The 15,390-nt window shown below is 38.8% G+C and overlaps 1 protein-coding gene across 14 annotated transcripts in view; it reads left to right on the forward strand.

Annotated features, from left to right (window-relative positions):
• RARB (retinoic acid receptor beta) overlaps window positions 1-15,390 on the forward strand; it is a 787,370-nt gene that overhangs the window by 347,015 nt on the left and 424,965 nt on the right. For all 14 annotated transcript variants that reach the window (XM_084987265.1, XM_084987271.1, XM_084987264.1 and 11 more), the window contains one exon: window positions 14,165-14,615. In XM_084987265.1, coding sequence (XP_084843391.1) covers window positions 14,438-14,615 — 178 coding nt within the window. In that variant the 5' untranslated portion in view covers window positions 14,165-14,437. The remainder of the gene's footprint in view (window positions 1-14,164; window positions 14,616-15,390) is intronic.

Consider the following 15,390-nt stretch of genomic DNA (forward strand, 5'->3'; position numbering starts at 1 on the left):
CCACCCCAAATAGCAATAGGACTCTTTGCACATGACTGTTAACCGCTGGCCTAAGAATACAAGGCCATACACCTGTGTGCCAGATGTGCTCTGCAGGCTGCGTGCTCCCCCAGTCCATCTGCAAGGCATGCCCCATGCTGGCTCCTTTCTATAGGAAAGGGGGCATGGGTCCCCAGCCTTTTTCACAGGGTAGGTTCCCTGGAGTTTGCCTGTTTTCCTTAACTTAAAACCCCCTTCATTGAATTTCAATGTCTTGGGTGACCTTTGCCAATACAGGAGGCCTTTTTAGTCCACTTGCTTATCAGTGAGTCTGCTTTTTCTCCGCATGTTTGATTTCTGCCTGGTGCCTTTTCTGACTTGTGTCACCACTTGTGAGAGTGCCGATTGGCCTTCTGCAGCCAAACCAGCCACATCAGCATCAATAGCAGTTAATAACTGATCAGATCTTCAGGATTTCCATGCGGGGCCTGAAGAGCGTCATGTGATAGTGAATGTAGCTTTGGCTCGAATGAATGGGATTCGATAACAAATGGGTCTGCATTGATGAGCACTGGAGACAGGATAGCTTTGTGATCTTCTTTGTTTCTGTAAGAATGCCTCTGCAACCGAATCTGGCCCATTTCTATGCCAATGTGTTAATAGTTGTGGAATCTCATTCATCTCAACAGAGGCCAGTTAGCCCTGGGAGCCCATCTGTTTGAGTGGATGCAGTAAAATGTCATGGAAAGGCAGCCACTCATTCACATCGCCAGTGAGAGCTTTCTCACTGTTAATTTTCCTTCATTTTAAGTGACTCCCTCCAATTACACAGATTCTTGCACCAACTGGGGGGCGGGGGGCATTTGGAGTTTTCATTTAATTTTTCATTTTGCTTTTTAAGTGCTTATCCATAAAGAGAGAATTAAACAGTTATAAAAATACACACAGAGTCTAAATGGAGATGCTCTCATCTTTACAACAGATTCAGAAAATGCCTCAGCCAGATTTTTTTTGAGTCCCTCTTAGCACAAGATGCCCAAGGCTGTGTTTTGGCCTGGAGGAATTTTTAGGCTGATTTTTTTTTTTTGCTCCTGAAAATAGAGTTTAAGCCATAGAAAAACAGGATGAGTCTTAACGAGAACAGGGGTAAAAGAGGTACTGTCTCTCCCAGATTGCTGCTGTGACACAATAGTTAAGAATGTGGCAGGCTTTCCAGTTAAAGCCCTGGCTAGCTGGCCAGCAGAAATGCTGGAGCCAGTCTGTCTATAGACTGAGGCCCTTGTAAAATCAGTCAGTAGGAAATAATGACCATTTTCATATATTTGCCATTTCCTTAAGAAATTTCCCCAAATGACTTTTAAGTAAGAAATTTGACTTTTAAGAAAGAATGTGTGTGTGTGTGTGTGTGTGTGTGTGTGTGTGTGTGTGTGTGTGTGTGTATTTAAACATACATCTGATATAAGTAGGTGGACAGATAAACAATATGAAAGAAAAAAGATTTGCTAAAAATAAGTGGGAGGAAAAAGTGGTTTGTTCTGGTCTGGTTTAATCAATAGACCATCTATGCTTAAAGTTATCCAGTATTTTTGGAGTTCCCATAGTGGCGCAGTGAGGTTGCGGGTTCGATCCCTGGCCTTGCTCAATGGGTTAAGGATCCGGCTTTGCGGTGAGCTGTGGTGTAGGTCGCAGACGCGGCTCGGATCCCGTGTCGCTGTGGCTCTGGCGTAGGCCGGTGGCTACAGCTCCAATTTGACCCCTAACCTGGGAACCTCCATATGCTGTGGGAGCAGCCCAAGAAATGGCAAAAAGACAAAAAAAAAAAAAAAAGTTATCCAGTATTTTCATGGACTCCACAATATTAAAAATAATTAGTACTTCCTAGGTGCCAGGCACAGTTTTAAGAACTTTACATAGATTCACTCATTTATTCCTTGTTACAAGTTTGTGAGCTAAGTACTGTTGAGATCATCATTTTATAAATCAGGAGACTGAGACTCAGTGAAATGGAGCCCTCACCCTTTGCCTCTAACATTAACTTTATTATCACTTGTTTCGCAGGGTAAGTTTCACCTGTTTATTTGCAAGATGTGAATTCATAAAGCAGTGGGCCTACCACTTTTAATCAAACATGCCAGAACTAATACAGCAGACTCTTGTTTATCCAGCATGTCTGTAATTTGACATATTTTAAATTTAAAGTGTTTCCAAAATGTAGATAGCTTGACTTCGACAGAGTGTAATGGTTGATAATAGTGTTTTACCCCATAATGTGATATTTGTAAACTGAAGTTACTTTAAACATAATTTCTTCCCCGAACACATAAACAACTAAGAAACATTACAGCTCATGCATTACCAACCAAACTCACAAAATAATGCTTCTGTATTTTCTTACAAACTTTCTTTCTCCTAAGTTTATCCTAGGGACTAGGCTAACATAATTTTCTCTGGGATATCACACTATCACTTTATACCAGACATAAAATCAAATCATGCTTCCATTATTAGAATTCCGTGATTATTAAAATGGCAATCATTTTAAAATATCCCTTTATAATAACCCCATGCCTCCAGCACTTACTATGTTACAGTCCCTTTTAACAGCCCCTCTGTTATGCATTCAAGTGAGTGCTATTTGATTCAGAGATGATCCTTGGGGAAGCTATAGACCTATTCCCACAGTGCAAGTGATGATCAAAGTATCTTTGAAATTCCTCTTTTTAATTGCCTTTGTACCAAGCATTAGTTTACCTAGGAAGATGGCTACTCTTCATCCTTAGGATAGATTTGCTTTAAAGATATAATTTCAGAAGAAAGTCTGGTCAACAGGGGCAGGGAAGATTAGATAGCTTTATGTAATTGATGACTTTTTTTAGTTGGTCTAGCCATCACATACACTTCCAAATGTCAGTGCCTTAATACAATACAACTTAATCTCTTACTAATGTCACCATCCCATACAGATTAATGGATCTGCTCCACACATCCATTCAGGGACCCAGGCTTCTGCCATATGGTGGCTCTGCTATCTTGTAGGTTGTCAGAGCTCTTACGAGACCCTCTGTGTCCAGCCAGCAATTGAGAGAGAAAGGAGACCACGAAGGAGGATTGGGGACCAAGCCCAGAGGTGGCGCAGGTCACATCCACCCCTGTTGCACCAGTCACAGCTCAGTCTCATGCCCCCACATAATTATAGGAAATGTTAGGAAATATTGTCTAGTTGTATGACCAGAAGGAAAAGGAAATGGGATTCGGCAAGAACATAGAAATGTCTGCCATGTTACCTCTAGTGGTTTTCTCTCCTGAAAAGGTGTTCCAAAAGTATCTTGAATGATAGCAGCATAATCTGAATAAGCTGCTGAATCACTTACTATGACTGCCTCAAAGCAAAAGTGCCACATGGAAGTACATCCTGGTAGATTTCTTATACTGGTTTTACATTTTATCCATGTTGCAGAAGTGGTTCCGTTCAGATGATGTAAGCAAAGCAATTCTGAGACTCGTTTTTTTATCTGCCAATCATCTTTTATGCGTTTTTCTGACAGATGGATGAAGAAACAGAGAGGAGGTCCTGTGGGCCATACAACAAAACTGACAACCTTAGGGAAAATAAAGCATTGGGATAACTTAAAAAGGAAACAGGCTGTTCCCTACTGTGGGACACCAAACTTAATGTTCAAGTGTAAACTGTTTTGTTTTTCATCAAAAAGAAAAAAAGGAGAAATTTCGGACATGCCTCTATTTGTGAGAAAGATGTTGCCCCCTTTTCTTTCTTCTACTCCCAAGTTCCTAGAGAACCATAAATAGGATAATTAAGATATTGATGAAAGTTCTTAGTAAGTTAGTAAATACAGATGATTACACATTATTGAGCAGATTCCCCTGTGCTATATGTGTGCCCTTGCTAATTCCTCTATTTTATGCATAGCAGTGTGTATATGTCAACCTCAACTCCCTCATTTGTCTAACCTCCTGCTCCACATTTCCCCTTTGGCAACCATGAATTTGGTTTCTAATCTCTGAGTCTGTTTCTGTTTTGTAAGTTCTTTTGTATCATTTTTTGTTAGATTTCAGCTATTAGTGATCTCATATGATATTCATTTCCATCTGAATTACTTCACTTAGTATAAGAATTTCTAGGTCCATCCATGTTGCTGCAAATGGCATTATTTTTTACAACTGAGTAATATACCATAGTGTATATGTACTACCTCTTCTTTATCCATTCCTCTGTCAGTGGACATTTAGGTTGTTTGTTTCCATGTCTTGGTTATTGTAAATAGTACATAAGTAGTTTTTAAGTAACGTTATTGACAAATTCCCTTCCAGGGGGGAATAAAAATGGATAAGAACACATAGATAACAATATTAAAACTACTGAATTTAGAATTTAAGAAAATGCATAAGAAGCAAAGAAGGAGGGAAGGAAGTCCCTTAATATGAGTAGAAGACGAGAATTCAAGGCCTGCCTGGTCAAGATCAAGGCTTGACCCTGATAGAACCCCCCCCCAGAGGTGAGAGTGTTTCCAAAAGAAATGGCCCTACAGAGGCTAGACCCTGTGTACAGATACAGAGACCAAGAGAACCAGACACACTGATCAGCCTGGTCTCAGACCTTGGGTATAGATCAGCAGAAAGTATGTAGACTGAGTCTACCCTCATTGCCTGGTTGGTTGGTTAGTTGGATGGTTGCTTTATGTGCCAAATTCTGTTTTTTAATTATCAAGGTGTAGTTAACAAAACATATGTTAACGCTTTAAGCTGTACAATTCAATGGTTCTTGATATATTCACAAAGTTGCTTCACCATTATCACCATCTAATTCTAGAATATCTTCGTCATTCTAAAAAGAAACACCATACCCATTTAAGAGGTATTCCCAAGCCCTTGGCTACCACTAATCTACGCTCTGTCTAAGGATTTGCATATTCTGGACTTTGCATATAAATGGAATCATGTAATATGTAGCCTTTTACATCTAACTTCTTTCCCTTAGCACAATGTTTTCAAGATTCTTCCATGATGTAGCATGTGTCAGTACTTCATTCCTTTTGGTGACCAAAAAGATATTCCATTGTATGGATAAGCCACTTACTGTTTATCCATCCATAAGTTGCTAGACCCTTAGGTTGTTTCCACTTTGAGGCTGGTATTTATAACGCTGCTATGAATATTTGTGTACAAGTTTTTACTTAGACATATGTTTTCTTTTCTCTTGTGTAGATACCCAGGAGTGAAATTCCCAGGTCATATATTCACTCTGTTTAGCATTTTGAGGAACTATTTTCTAAAGTGGCTACACCAGTTGATATTCTCACCAGCAATGCTGAGGGTTCAGGTTACTCATTGTAGTTTCCCTTTGGTTTAGTTGAGCATAATTTTATCAGTAATATTTATGCTGAAGACAGTGGGTATAAGAAAGGCTGCAAAACTACCAGGCATGTAAAACTGACTTCTTTACAGCCATGTTTCTTGTCTATCGAAAACAGCAGCAAAAGCAACTCACAGGTTTTGTGCTGAGTTTAGCATTTTTGCTGAAAACAGGTACTTGGGCAAATGATTTAAGAAATTTTAAGCATTACCTGGAATCAGTGTTTTAAATAAATAGGAAGGTTTGAGCTAAAATACACTGTAAAAAGAAGCAATATGCATGTGGTATCTGTCAAAGCAAATATTTCCCCCACAAGAAATTCTCAATCAGCTGAAGAAATATAGGAGAGTTTTCTGTTCTTCATCACAGGAAATTTAAAAATCTATCTTTCATTCACTTCTGCAGGTATTTATGGGGCCATTAAATTTCAGTAGGAGGAAATGGATACAATGTTTTCTCTAAAAATTTTGTCTGTTTTGTTGTGTGGATTACTTTTGAAGACAGTACTATGTAAAATTAATGCTTCTCCCCCTTCTATGTCTCAAGGCAGAAGAGTTCTTTCTTCCACTTGGAATCATCAAAAAGGCACATATTAAGTCATCAATGCATTAACTAGCAGGTCTAATTTCCAATGTGCCTGTAGGTACATGGCTAAGGTGGGCCCAATCCCATCTTTGTTTTATTTATTTATTAGTAAAAAGCATTTCATACAGTCCAATAACATGTCCATGATGGCAGGTCAAATCTCACTTTCTTTGGTTCAAGTTCAGATTGAAACCATTACTGACTTTCTCTTGCCATACAGGCATAACAATTGAGACATTAAATTAACTTTATCTTGGCTGGTGTCTTGAGTAAACCCTTTCATCTTAGATTGTTCTTTAACTCCCCTTTCATAGAAGGAATTTCAAGCTGAAAAGGATATAAAATCATCCACTCTAACTTTCCCAAACTTGTTTGAACACAGGTTAACTTTTTTTTTTTAATTTAGTCAATTTATAGTAAAATATAGTGGGTTAACAATGTGCTTTTTGGAGTTCCTATTGTGGCTCAACAGTAACAAACCTGACTACTATCCATGAGGATGCCGGTTCAATCCCTAGCCCTGCTCAGTGTGTTAAGGATTAGGCATTGCCATGAGCTGTGGTGTAATTCACAGACTCAGCTTGGATCCCATGTTGCTGTGGCTGTGGCATAGGCTGGCAGCTGCAGCTCCAATTTGACCCCTAGCCTGGGAACTTCCATATGCCATGGGTGTGGTCCTAAACAAACAAACAAAATAATGTGACTTTTTTGCTATTCTCTCCCAAATCTTTACTAAAATGATGGTAAGATGTATAAACCATTAAAGTTAGCAAGAATAAGGATGATGCTAATTGCCAACAAGAAGTGGCAGCAAATTTTTTGAAGATGGAAAATAGTATCAGTAATGAATAAATTAGCAAAGTGCAGAAAACAAACTGCTAAGTGCTTAAAGAAGGAGTTGCAGAGGAGGCACAAGGAGATACAAGGTACAGGATTTTGGACAGTCCCAGAATGCACAGGCACTAAATATCTAGAAAGATAAAAGTGATGACTGAGATATAAAGATTGGTTGAACTGAAAAAGGAATGTTTAAATCTGCTCCTCTTCCATTTACATCCTAGTAATGACTTTAGCCAAATCTGGGTAGGAAAGGTAAGCCTATTCTTTGAACAAATTGAACAAGAGAAGTTACAGAGCTCTGGATACCAGGCATAAATGTAGAGGAGGGAGGTGGTTTTAGATTGAAAACAGGAGAAAGAAGTAAAAGGCTATGTATTTAATAGGAAGCTTACCAGCAACCTCAGCCACACTTCCCCATTCAACTACCAGAAGGCTTTTTAGCAAGGCTGTTTCATTCTTTCCCATCCTGGGCGGAATCCTAGAGGAGTTCTTGATCAAGTTACCAAAGAACCTCTAGGGGAAGAAAAGTAGTTTTTTCTCTACCTTCCTGTGTTCTTGGCTGAGAATCCTATAATAAAAGATAGATTAACAAGAGAAAGACAATAAAAGTTTATTACATGTATACCTCAAGTATACATGGGAGATACCCAGAGGAAAACGAGTAACTCTCCAAAGTGGCTTGCATTTCAGGACTACATACCATCTTAATAGGGAAAGAAAAGGGTTATATAGCCTCTTACAGGATAGTAAATGATTTTTTTAAAGAGTGATGAATGAGCCCCCAGCGGATAATGGCAGATATGATAGTTTGTGATGACAAGCATCTGGGTATGGTCTGTCCTCTCCTGTAAAAAGAGTGAATATTTGCTGAAGGATGAGACTCCCAAGAGGAAACATATTTGTGTTCCTTTTGAAGGATCTATCTTTAGGCAGATAAGGAGAGTTCAGAGAAAGCTTCTTCTGATTTTACTCTTTTACAAATGCCTACAACTCAAAATAATCAATATACCAGTGAAGTGTATTTTGGAGTGGCATGCCCTGAACTCCTACAGTCATATTTTTGGAGTGGCATATTATGCTGCCTTTCAAACCCTAAATAAGAAACCTATAAATGTAAAATTTGGGGAGTCCCACAAAGAAATGTCCTGGTGTGATCACTTTTTCATGAAACTCACCCATTTGACAAGGTTTGCTCATGAAAACAGACCTTGAAATAAGTTTTCCCTTTTAGATATAAATGGACAGTGCTAGAATTGTGCAGACAGTACAACTGAGAAATTCATGTAATATTAAAAAAAAAAAACAGGGAGAAAAGTGAAAATAAACATAGTTGATGTACGAAGCAGAATAAGATGTTAAAAAGAACTATTCTTAATACCGTAGAAGGTATTCAGAAATTATAAAGCATTCATGACCAAAAAAAACTCAGAACACATAAAGAATAAAAATTCTTAGATATTAAAAATATGGCAGTATAAGTATGAAATTTAATAGAACAATCGAAAGTCTTCAGTGAGGATATCTTACAGATAGAATGAATGGAAGAAGAAGTAGAAAGAAAAGAAAATTAATTCAGAAGTCCCACTACCTCAATAATGTATGTATATGTTAAGGAAGAATATGTTATTAAAAGAAGTATAAAATAAATTTTCCCCTAGCAGAAGGATATGAGTCATGAGAATGAAAACCTCTACTAGGTGCCTAGTACAATGTAGGAAAATATATGCTTGGGGATAATGAGATTATAAAGGCTTCTGGAAAAGGAAATATGTCACACATAAAAGATCCTGAATTAGGGTAGTATTGGAAATTTCCCAAGCAATGTAAAAAGCTTGAAAAATGGAGCAACATAGTTAATGTTCTGATTTTAAAAGTTATTTTCAACACACAATTTTATACCTAGCCAAACCATCAAGCAAGTATGAATTATAGCATTAAAATATTTTAATACAGGTAAAAACTCAAAATATTTACCTCCCATGCACCATTTCTCAGAAATACCTTGGGAAAAAGCCACCCAGATGAAGAAGTTAATCATGAAAGAGGAAGACATGAACTCTAAGAAATAGGGGTTCCAGAAAAAATAAGAAAATGGAAATAGAAAGTCCTAGTTACATCAACATCTGAAGTTAGGAAAGCAGCCGGTCAGCCCTGAAAGAAGAGAAATGTCTCCAATTGTGGAACTCACAGGTCAGACAAAATTTTCAGAGTTGAAAAAGAATTCAGAGATACAGAGAAAACTAATCAAATTATATAAACAAAGCAATTACTAACTCCAGGGAAAACAGAAAATTTTAAGAAAAGTACTATAAATACAGTACATTATATGGCTTAGCTGTAACAATATAATCTAGTCATAATAATGTAAATATTTTTATGTTTAGAATTGTGATAAAATTATATAAAGAAAGGAGGAGGAGTTTGGTATGCGTGGACAAGAGCCTAAGAGAGCTAAATCATATTTATAGTAGAAACCAAAAGATAGTAAAGAACATTTTACACACTTACAAAAAAGTAGTTTAAGACCATTATCTAAAAATGTAAATAACAGAAAGAAGTCCAGCCACATTAGTTTCAAGAAGTTGCTGGTAGGGAAGGGTACTTAAGTCTGGAGAAGGAAAGCTGCTCTTTCTCTGTGTTAATCTAAAGCAGGGGTCAGCTGTGGCCCTTGGAACGTTTTATAGGAACACCACCACCCACTTGTTTATGGATTGTCTGTGGCTGCTTTTGTGCCACAAGAAATTAGTACAAAAGCAGAGTTGAGTGGTTGTGACAGAGACTGTATGGCTTGCAATCTAAAATATTTACTTTCTTTATATAAGCAGTTGGCCAACCTCATGTCTAGAGCAGTGGTTCTCAAATTCTAGCCGCATCAGAATCATCCGGAGGGCTTGTTTGGACATCGATTTCCAGGCCCTCCTCAGACTCTCTGACTCTGTAGATGTTGGGTGGAGCCTGGAAAATCTGCATTTCTGACTGTAATTAAGTGACTCATATACTGGTTCAAGGACTCGGCTTTGAGAACCACTGATCTAAAGGAACCATGTGACTTTAAAAAATCATATGTAAGATCATGTTTATGTATAATACAATAACTTTTAAATGTTTAGAAATACAATTTTGGAAGCTTGCATGCAAATTTAGGCTAACATGCATACAAAAATAACCTCTAGTAAATTGTGTGTGACAAGACAAATGTAATTTTTTTTTTTTTTAAGGCCTAATGTGTGGCATATGGAAGTTCCTGGGCTAGGGGTCGAATCGAAGCTGCAGCGAACAGCCTACACCACAGCCGCAGCAATGCAGGATCTGTGTCTGCAACCTACACCACAGCTCACGGCAACACAGGATGCTTAACCCACTGAGCTGGGCCAGAGATCGAACCCAAATCTTCATGGTTACTAGTCGGGTTCATTATTGCTGAGCCACAACAGGAACTCCTTAAATGTAATCTTTTAAAAACTTTAATTGAGCAAAAATGTTAACAAATTAAACTGAAGAAAATATATATCTTGTATTAATAATAATATCTCACAGTTGCCAGCATAGATGTTTATATTTTCCAAGACCCCATCCACTGCTTGGCGTAAACTCCAGTGGCTGGTGGGGAGACCTTTCATGCTACCTCCCACCATTCCACTATTTATCAATGGGGGATTATTGCACAACAGCATCAATGATGCCAATAGGTCTTTTAAACTCCTTTCTTTTTTATTTCCTCTCTTAAAATACTATGTTTACTTATTTCCTCCCTTAAAATACTATGTTTACCTATTTCATTTCATTTAATATCTTCCTGTGAAACCTTGTTTTCAGGACAACACAGTTTAAGAAATGTGATTTAAAACACATTCTCTTCTCTTGACCCCTTTCACAGATGATGAAACTGATACACCCAGGGAATTTCATGGCTTGTGGATCCAAGACCCCCTGGCCAGTCCTCATTTCCTCTGCTCTGCCACCCCAGGTCCTGTTTGCTTTGCCTCAGGTGGTGAGAGAAAAACCCCCAAGGAGCCTAAACTCAAATCAGGCATGAAGGAAAAAAGCACTGCTAATACCAGTGACCATCTTTTTTCCTAAAAGCCTGAAACAAAGGAAATTCTCTGTTTCCAGGAATAGCTTTAATCAGTCACATATGTGAACATAGAACCAGGGACTGTTGAGACAATTTTCTAACAACATAACAGGATTTTCCTGGCACATTGATTTTTTTTTTTTCTCTCTTTCTTTGGCCTAGTATCAGTATAAGTAACTTTTTTGTTCTTTATTTATTTATTATTTCTAAGATCCTAGGCATAATACCAGACCTTTCAACCAGGCAGGCAGAATGTCGAAAATCTGCAACATTTGAAAGCAAAGAGAAATGAAGGATTATTAAGGATAGAAATAGTCCCTTGTTGGTAAAAAACAAACAAACAGCTTTAAAAAATCTAAGAATTGTGCCCTGCGGGGGAGGGTTTGCTGAACTGTCAGCTTCACCAGTTAATGAGGTAGTTTGTCTAATGGAGATAGAAAAAGACCATGTATAACAATGCTGGGCTTTATGTATGTGATTTAAAAATCAAATTGACTGGAAATGCAGCAAATACTAAATGGCATTGTTAATTTTCTAATTAATTCACTACAGACTACAAAATAAGGTGTTAAACGTATTAGATGGTCTGTGATTTTTTAGAAGAGAAGGAACCGAACACATTCACCTCTCATAGTCCATTTACTTTCTTTTCATCAAAGAAACTAGTTGCATTTTGAGCTTGAAAAGGACATTGAAATTTGGGGGACATCACTTTTGGAGTTAAGTGTGCTGCATACCTCAGCTGGGAATGTAGTTGCCTTTGCAAGGCTCAGTGGAGCCCTGGGGGGCCTAAGACCACATGGTCTCCCTGTTGACATGGTTCATGTTTAATATTAACAGTCCAGGGTTTCAAGGCCCTGAGAAGAGCATCTCAGTAAGGACAGCCGCTCCTCCTATCACATCTGCTCAGGGACACTTTGCTCTGTAGGGACAATTAGAACAATGCAGGCACTCAGGATATATAAGCACAACATGGCCAAGGGGAAAGAGCAGAGATGGTAAAACAGCCAGATTGAGGTGCAGATTCTGTCTTAGCCACGGGCTGATTCAGTGACATTAGGGGTAGGTCCTCTCAACTCACTGAGACTTAGTTTCTTATCTGAAAAACAAAGACCGTAACAGCTGCCTTCTATATCTGTTCTATGGCCTAGAACTTAAGGCTCATAAGTGAAGTGTCTGACATATAGTAAACAGACAAATGGAAGTTATTATTTAATCAGAACATTTCAGGGTTTGCAGAAACCAAACTGAGAAGTCAGTAAGGCTTCTGTTCTTGGCTTTATACACATCCTAGCCATACGTCCACAATGAAGATTTTAGTCCTAATGTTATTTTCCAGGACTACTGTCTGTTGTAACCAAATGCAGATTCATGTACTCAATGCACATTAAGGCCAAACAAACCCAAATGCTGGCGTTTAGAACAGAGAAAGGTTTATTCAGTGCCACGCAAGGAGTTGCATGGCTTTTTTCCCCTCAAACCCCAAACTACTCCAAGGGTTTCAGCAAAACAGTTTTAAAGTCCAGGTGAGTGAGGGACGTCTCAGGGTATGTGATCAGTTCCTGCTCAATTCTCTGATTGGTTGAGGGTGATCAATCCTTAGGCACCAGAAGGTCTGGGGGCTATGTGCTCATGGTCTTCAAATAGTTAATTTCTTCATTTTGGTGGCGATTTTTAGCATCCAAAAAACTCAGGAATATGCATGAGATACTATTATCTGGGTAAACTTTCAGAGAGGAACCCCAGGAGAGGATATGGGGGAAGGGCCCCATAGGGTCCTGTTCAGTTACTCTGTGATGTGGGCTCCTCCCTGCCCCAACCCCAAAGCCATGTGGTCATTACTGCAAGCTTATTCTCAGAAACATATCATTTGATGGGATGACGCATACAGTAATGGAAAACTTCCACCTAAGGTTTACTGTTTACCTGGGGTTTACTCTGCACCAGGTACTGTTCTTCTCCTGGTATCACCTCATTATCTCATTTAATCCTCACAACCCACCTCTGAATTCATTTCTGTTATCATCCCCATTTTAGTTTTACAATAAAAACCGACCTATTGAAGGGGAATGGTCCAAGGGGGCAGAGCTATGATTTTCACCTTAGTAGTCTAGAATTTTGCTCTGAACAACCACTCTTTACTGGCCTTGAGTGCTTCTTCTTGTCTCATGCCAGATGGATTGACATTCAGGGCTTGCCATTCACTAGGGCACCAGGGTTTAGAACTTTTAAAGAATCTTGGTCATTAGGGCCAAAGTAAGCCTATGAAGTCTGCTGCCAAATAATGAAAGTTGGCCTAGGGTAGCCTAGAAACTATTTCAGGGAAGGACTGTGGATGCTAAGCATCCCTGGAATGTCCTTATGGAAGACAAGACATTTGAAGCCTCCTTAGCAACATGACCTCAGGATGTTAAAACTAGAAACTTCATGAGGGCAGGAACCACATTAGCATTGTTCCACACTGCATACCTCTAGTGCCTGCATCAGCACTTGGCACACAATGACAAGTTAGGATTTGATGGGCAGATAGCTGATTGCATGGAAATGGTTGGATGGACCAATGGATGGATGGTCCTCTCACCAGTGTTGGAAGTATTATATGGTGTTGGTGTATACTGTTAGACAATAAGGAACTGATATAAAATATTTCACTGATCTTTAACTGCTGTGTTTTTTCCTTACCTTTCATTAGATTACAGCTTTCTCTCCCAGTTATAATTATCTTGTTGGGTATGTTATTCCAAATGAATGCATAACATGAAAAGTTGTAAAGTCCAAAGTCTTGGAAGTACGTAGGTTAGGACAACAATTAAACAATACATTTCTCTAAAAGAAGTAGGGGGAAAAAATGCATTCATTCAGCAAATATTTATTGACCATCTGTTGCCTGTTAAATACTCTTATAGGAGCTTAAAACATAGCTGTTAACAAAACAGAAAAACTCTGCCCCCCCCCCACGAGTACATTCTAGTGGAGGAGGCGGAAATAAACAAACACCCTGATATGTAAAGGATGGAGTTCTTTAAGTGCCATGGAGAAAAGTGAAGCACGGAGAGGAGTGTGGGGAGTGATTGGGTTGGGGAAGGGGTGCTATTTAGTATCAGACAGTCAGGGTTATTTTGAAGTTGTATGGAAGTTTTATTCTATGTTAGAATGTGAGAATTTAAGAAAAATTAGGTAGCAAGTGTAGGGGAACAACGGGGAATTTGGGAGTTCCAGGTTAATATTAGACATTTTTTTCTTATAATAAATTTTATGATAAGGAAGAAAATATTTTTTACTTTTGAGATATCTGTATATATTTTTTCTTACAGGATTAATAGCTCTGGACTTTTAAAGTGATAACATTTCCCACCCCAAAACTGAGAAGCTGAACAAAAAAGCCACCCTTCCTGTCATCAGGGTAGCAACATGAGAGGTGGGAAAAACACTTTGGAAAGAAGTAAGATCTTCTGTTGAACCTTCTTACCTTTGGCCCAGGACACAGCTCAGACTCTCTTGCTCTGAATTTACCTACCCCACTTTGGCACAGGCCTGGAGTGATGCGTTCCTGCCCCAAAGCCCCTTCCAAGCTGTGAGGCTGCAACATGACCACCAGTAGCCACGCATGTCACGTGCCAGCAGTGAATGGACACATGACTCACTATCCAGCCGCACCCTACCCATTACTCTTTCCACCTGTCATTGGGGGACTTTCCCTGCCTCCCCTGCATGGCCTTCACAGCCACCCTCCTCCAAGCGGATGCAGCACCCCGTCACCTGCAAGTAAGTACCACTGGAATTTGCTCTTTTCTCTTGGTTGATTGGTTTAAAGGACCTGAGAAAACAGGATGGTTCATTTCCGGGGTGAGTGCTTATTTTGTTGGATGTTGGTTGCTCTTGGTGTAGAATGGCAACATTGATTCTATCAGAAGAAATGTAATTTGATTACATTATTGTAACTGGATAAATGGTGAATTTTACAATTTGGTCCATTCTACACCACATTGGTATTTTGCTCTATTGGATAAAATGTAAACACAAATGTTAATGAGCCTATGTGACCAGTGCACCTGAAGAAATTGACCATTTGATCAATAACATGAACAATGAATAGCAAGAGGATATCATAAAATCACTAATGATAATCCTGAATTTGACATCTATTCTGGTTGTGAGGTCTTCTTTGAATCTCTTGCTCATTTCCTGGTACAGATAAAATCTACAATTGTGTTCAAATTCCCAGAGAACTTTGCTACCAGTTCATACGTCATAAGCTTTTTAAATGTCCTTCATCATTTTTTGGCTCTTGAAGCCATTTCTTACCTCCAATTGTCTCTAAAATATTGGGTATACAGTACTATAAGATAAAAGCAGTTTGAGTTAGAATTCTCCAAGACTGATATGACTCATTCACAGAAAGCATCCATATTGTGTGATTTTAAAAAAGTAGTTCTGCCTATTTAAGGACAAGCTCTGGGAGCCAGCAAGCTCTTCCACCTTTTAGAAATGTGTTTCCTGGTTTGGTGTGGGGAGGTGAAAGGGCTGTGGAGTCCCTTGC

This window comes from Sus scrofa, chromosome 13 (genome assembly GCF_054392235.1).
Source record: "Sus scrofa isolate SSC_HxYL_T2T_F1_AM1 chromosome 13, Sscrofa_HxYL_maternal_Yorkshire_Landrace_v2.0, whole genome shotgun sequence".
Classification (NCBI taxonomy): domain Eukaryota; kingdom Metazoa; phylum Chordata; class Mammalia; order Artiodactyla; family Suidae; genus Sus; species Sus scrofa.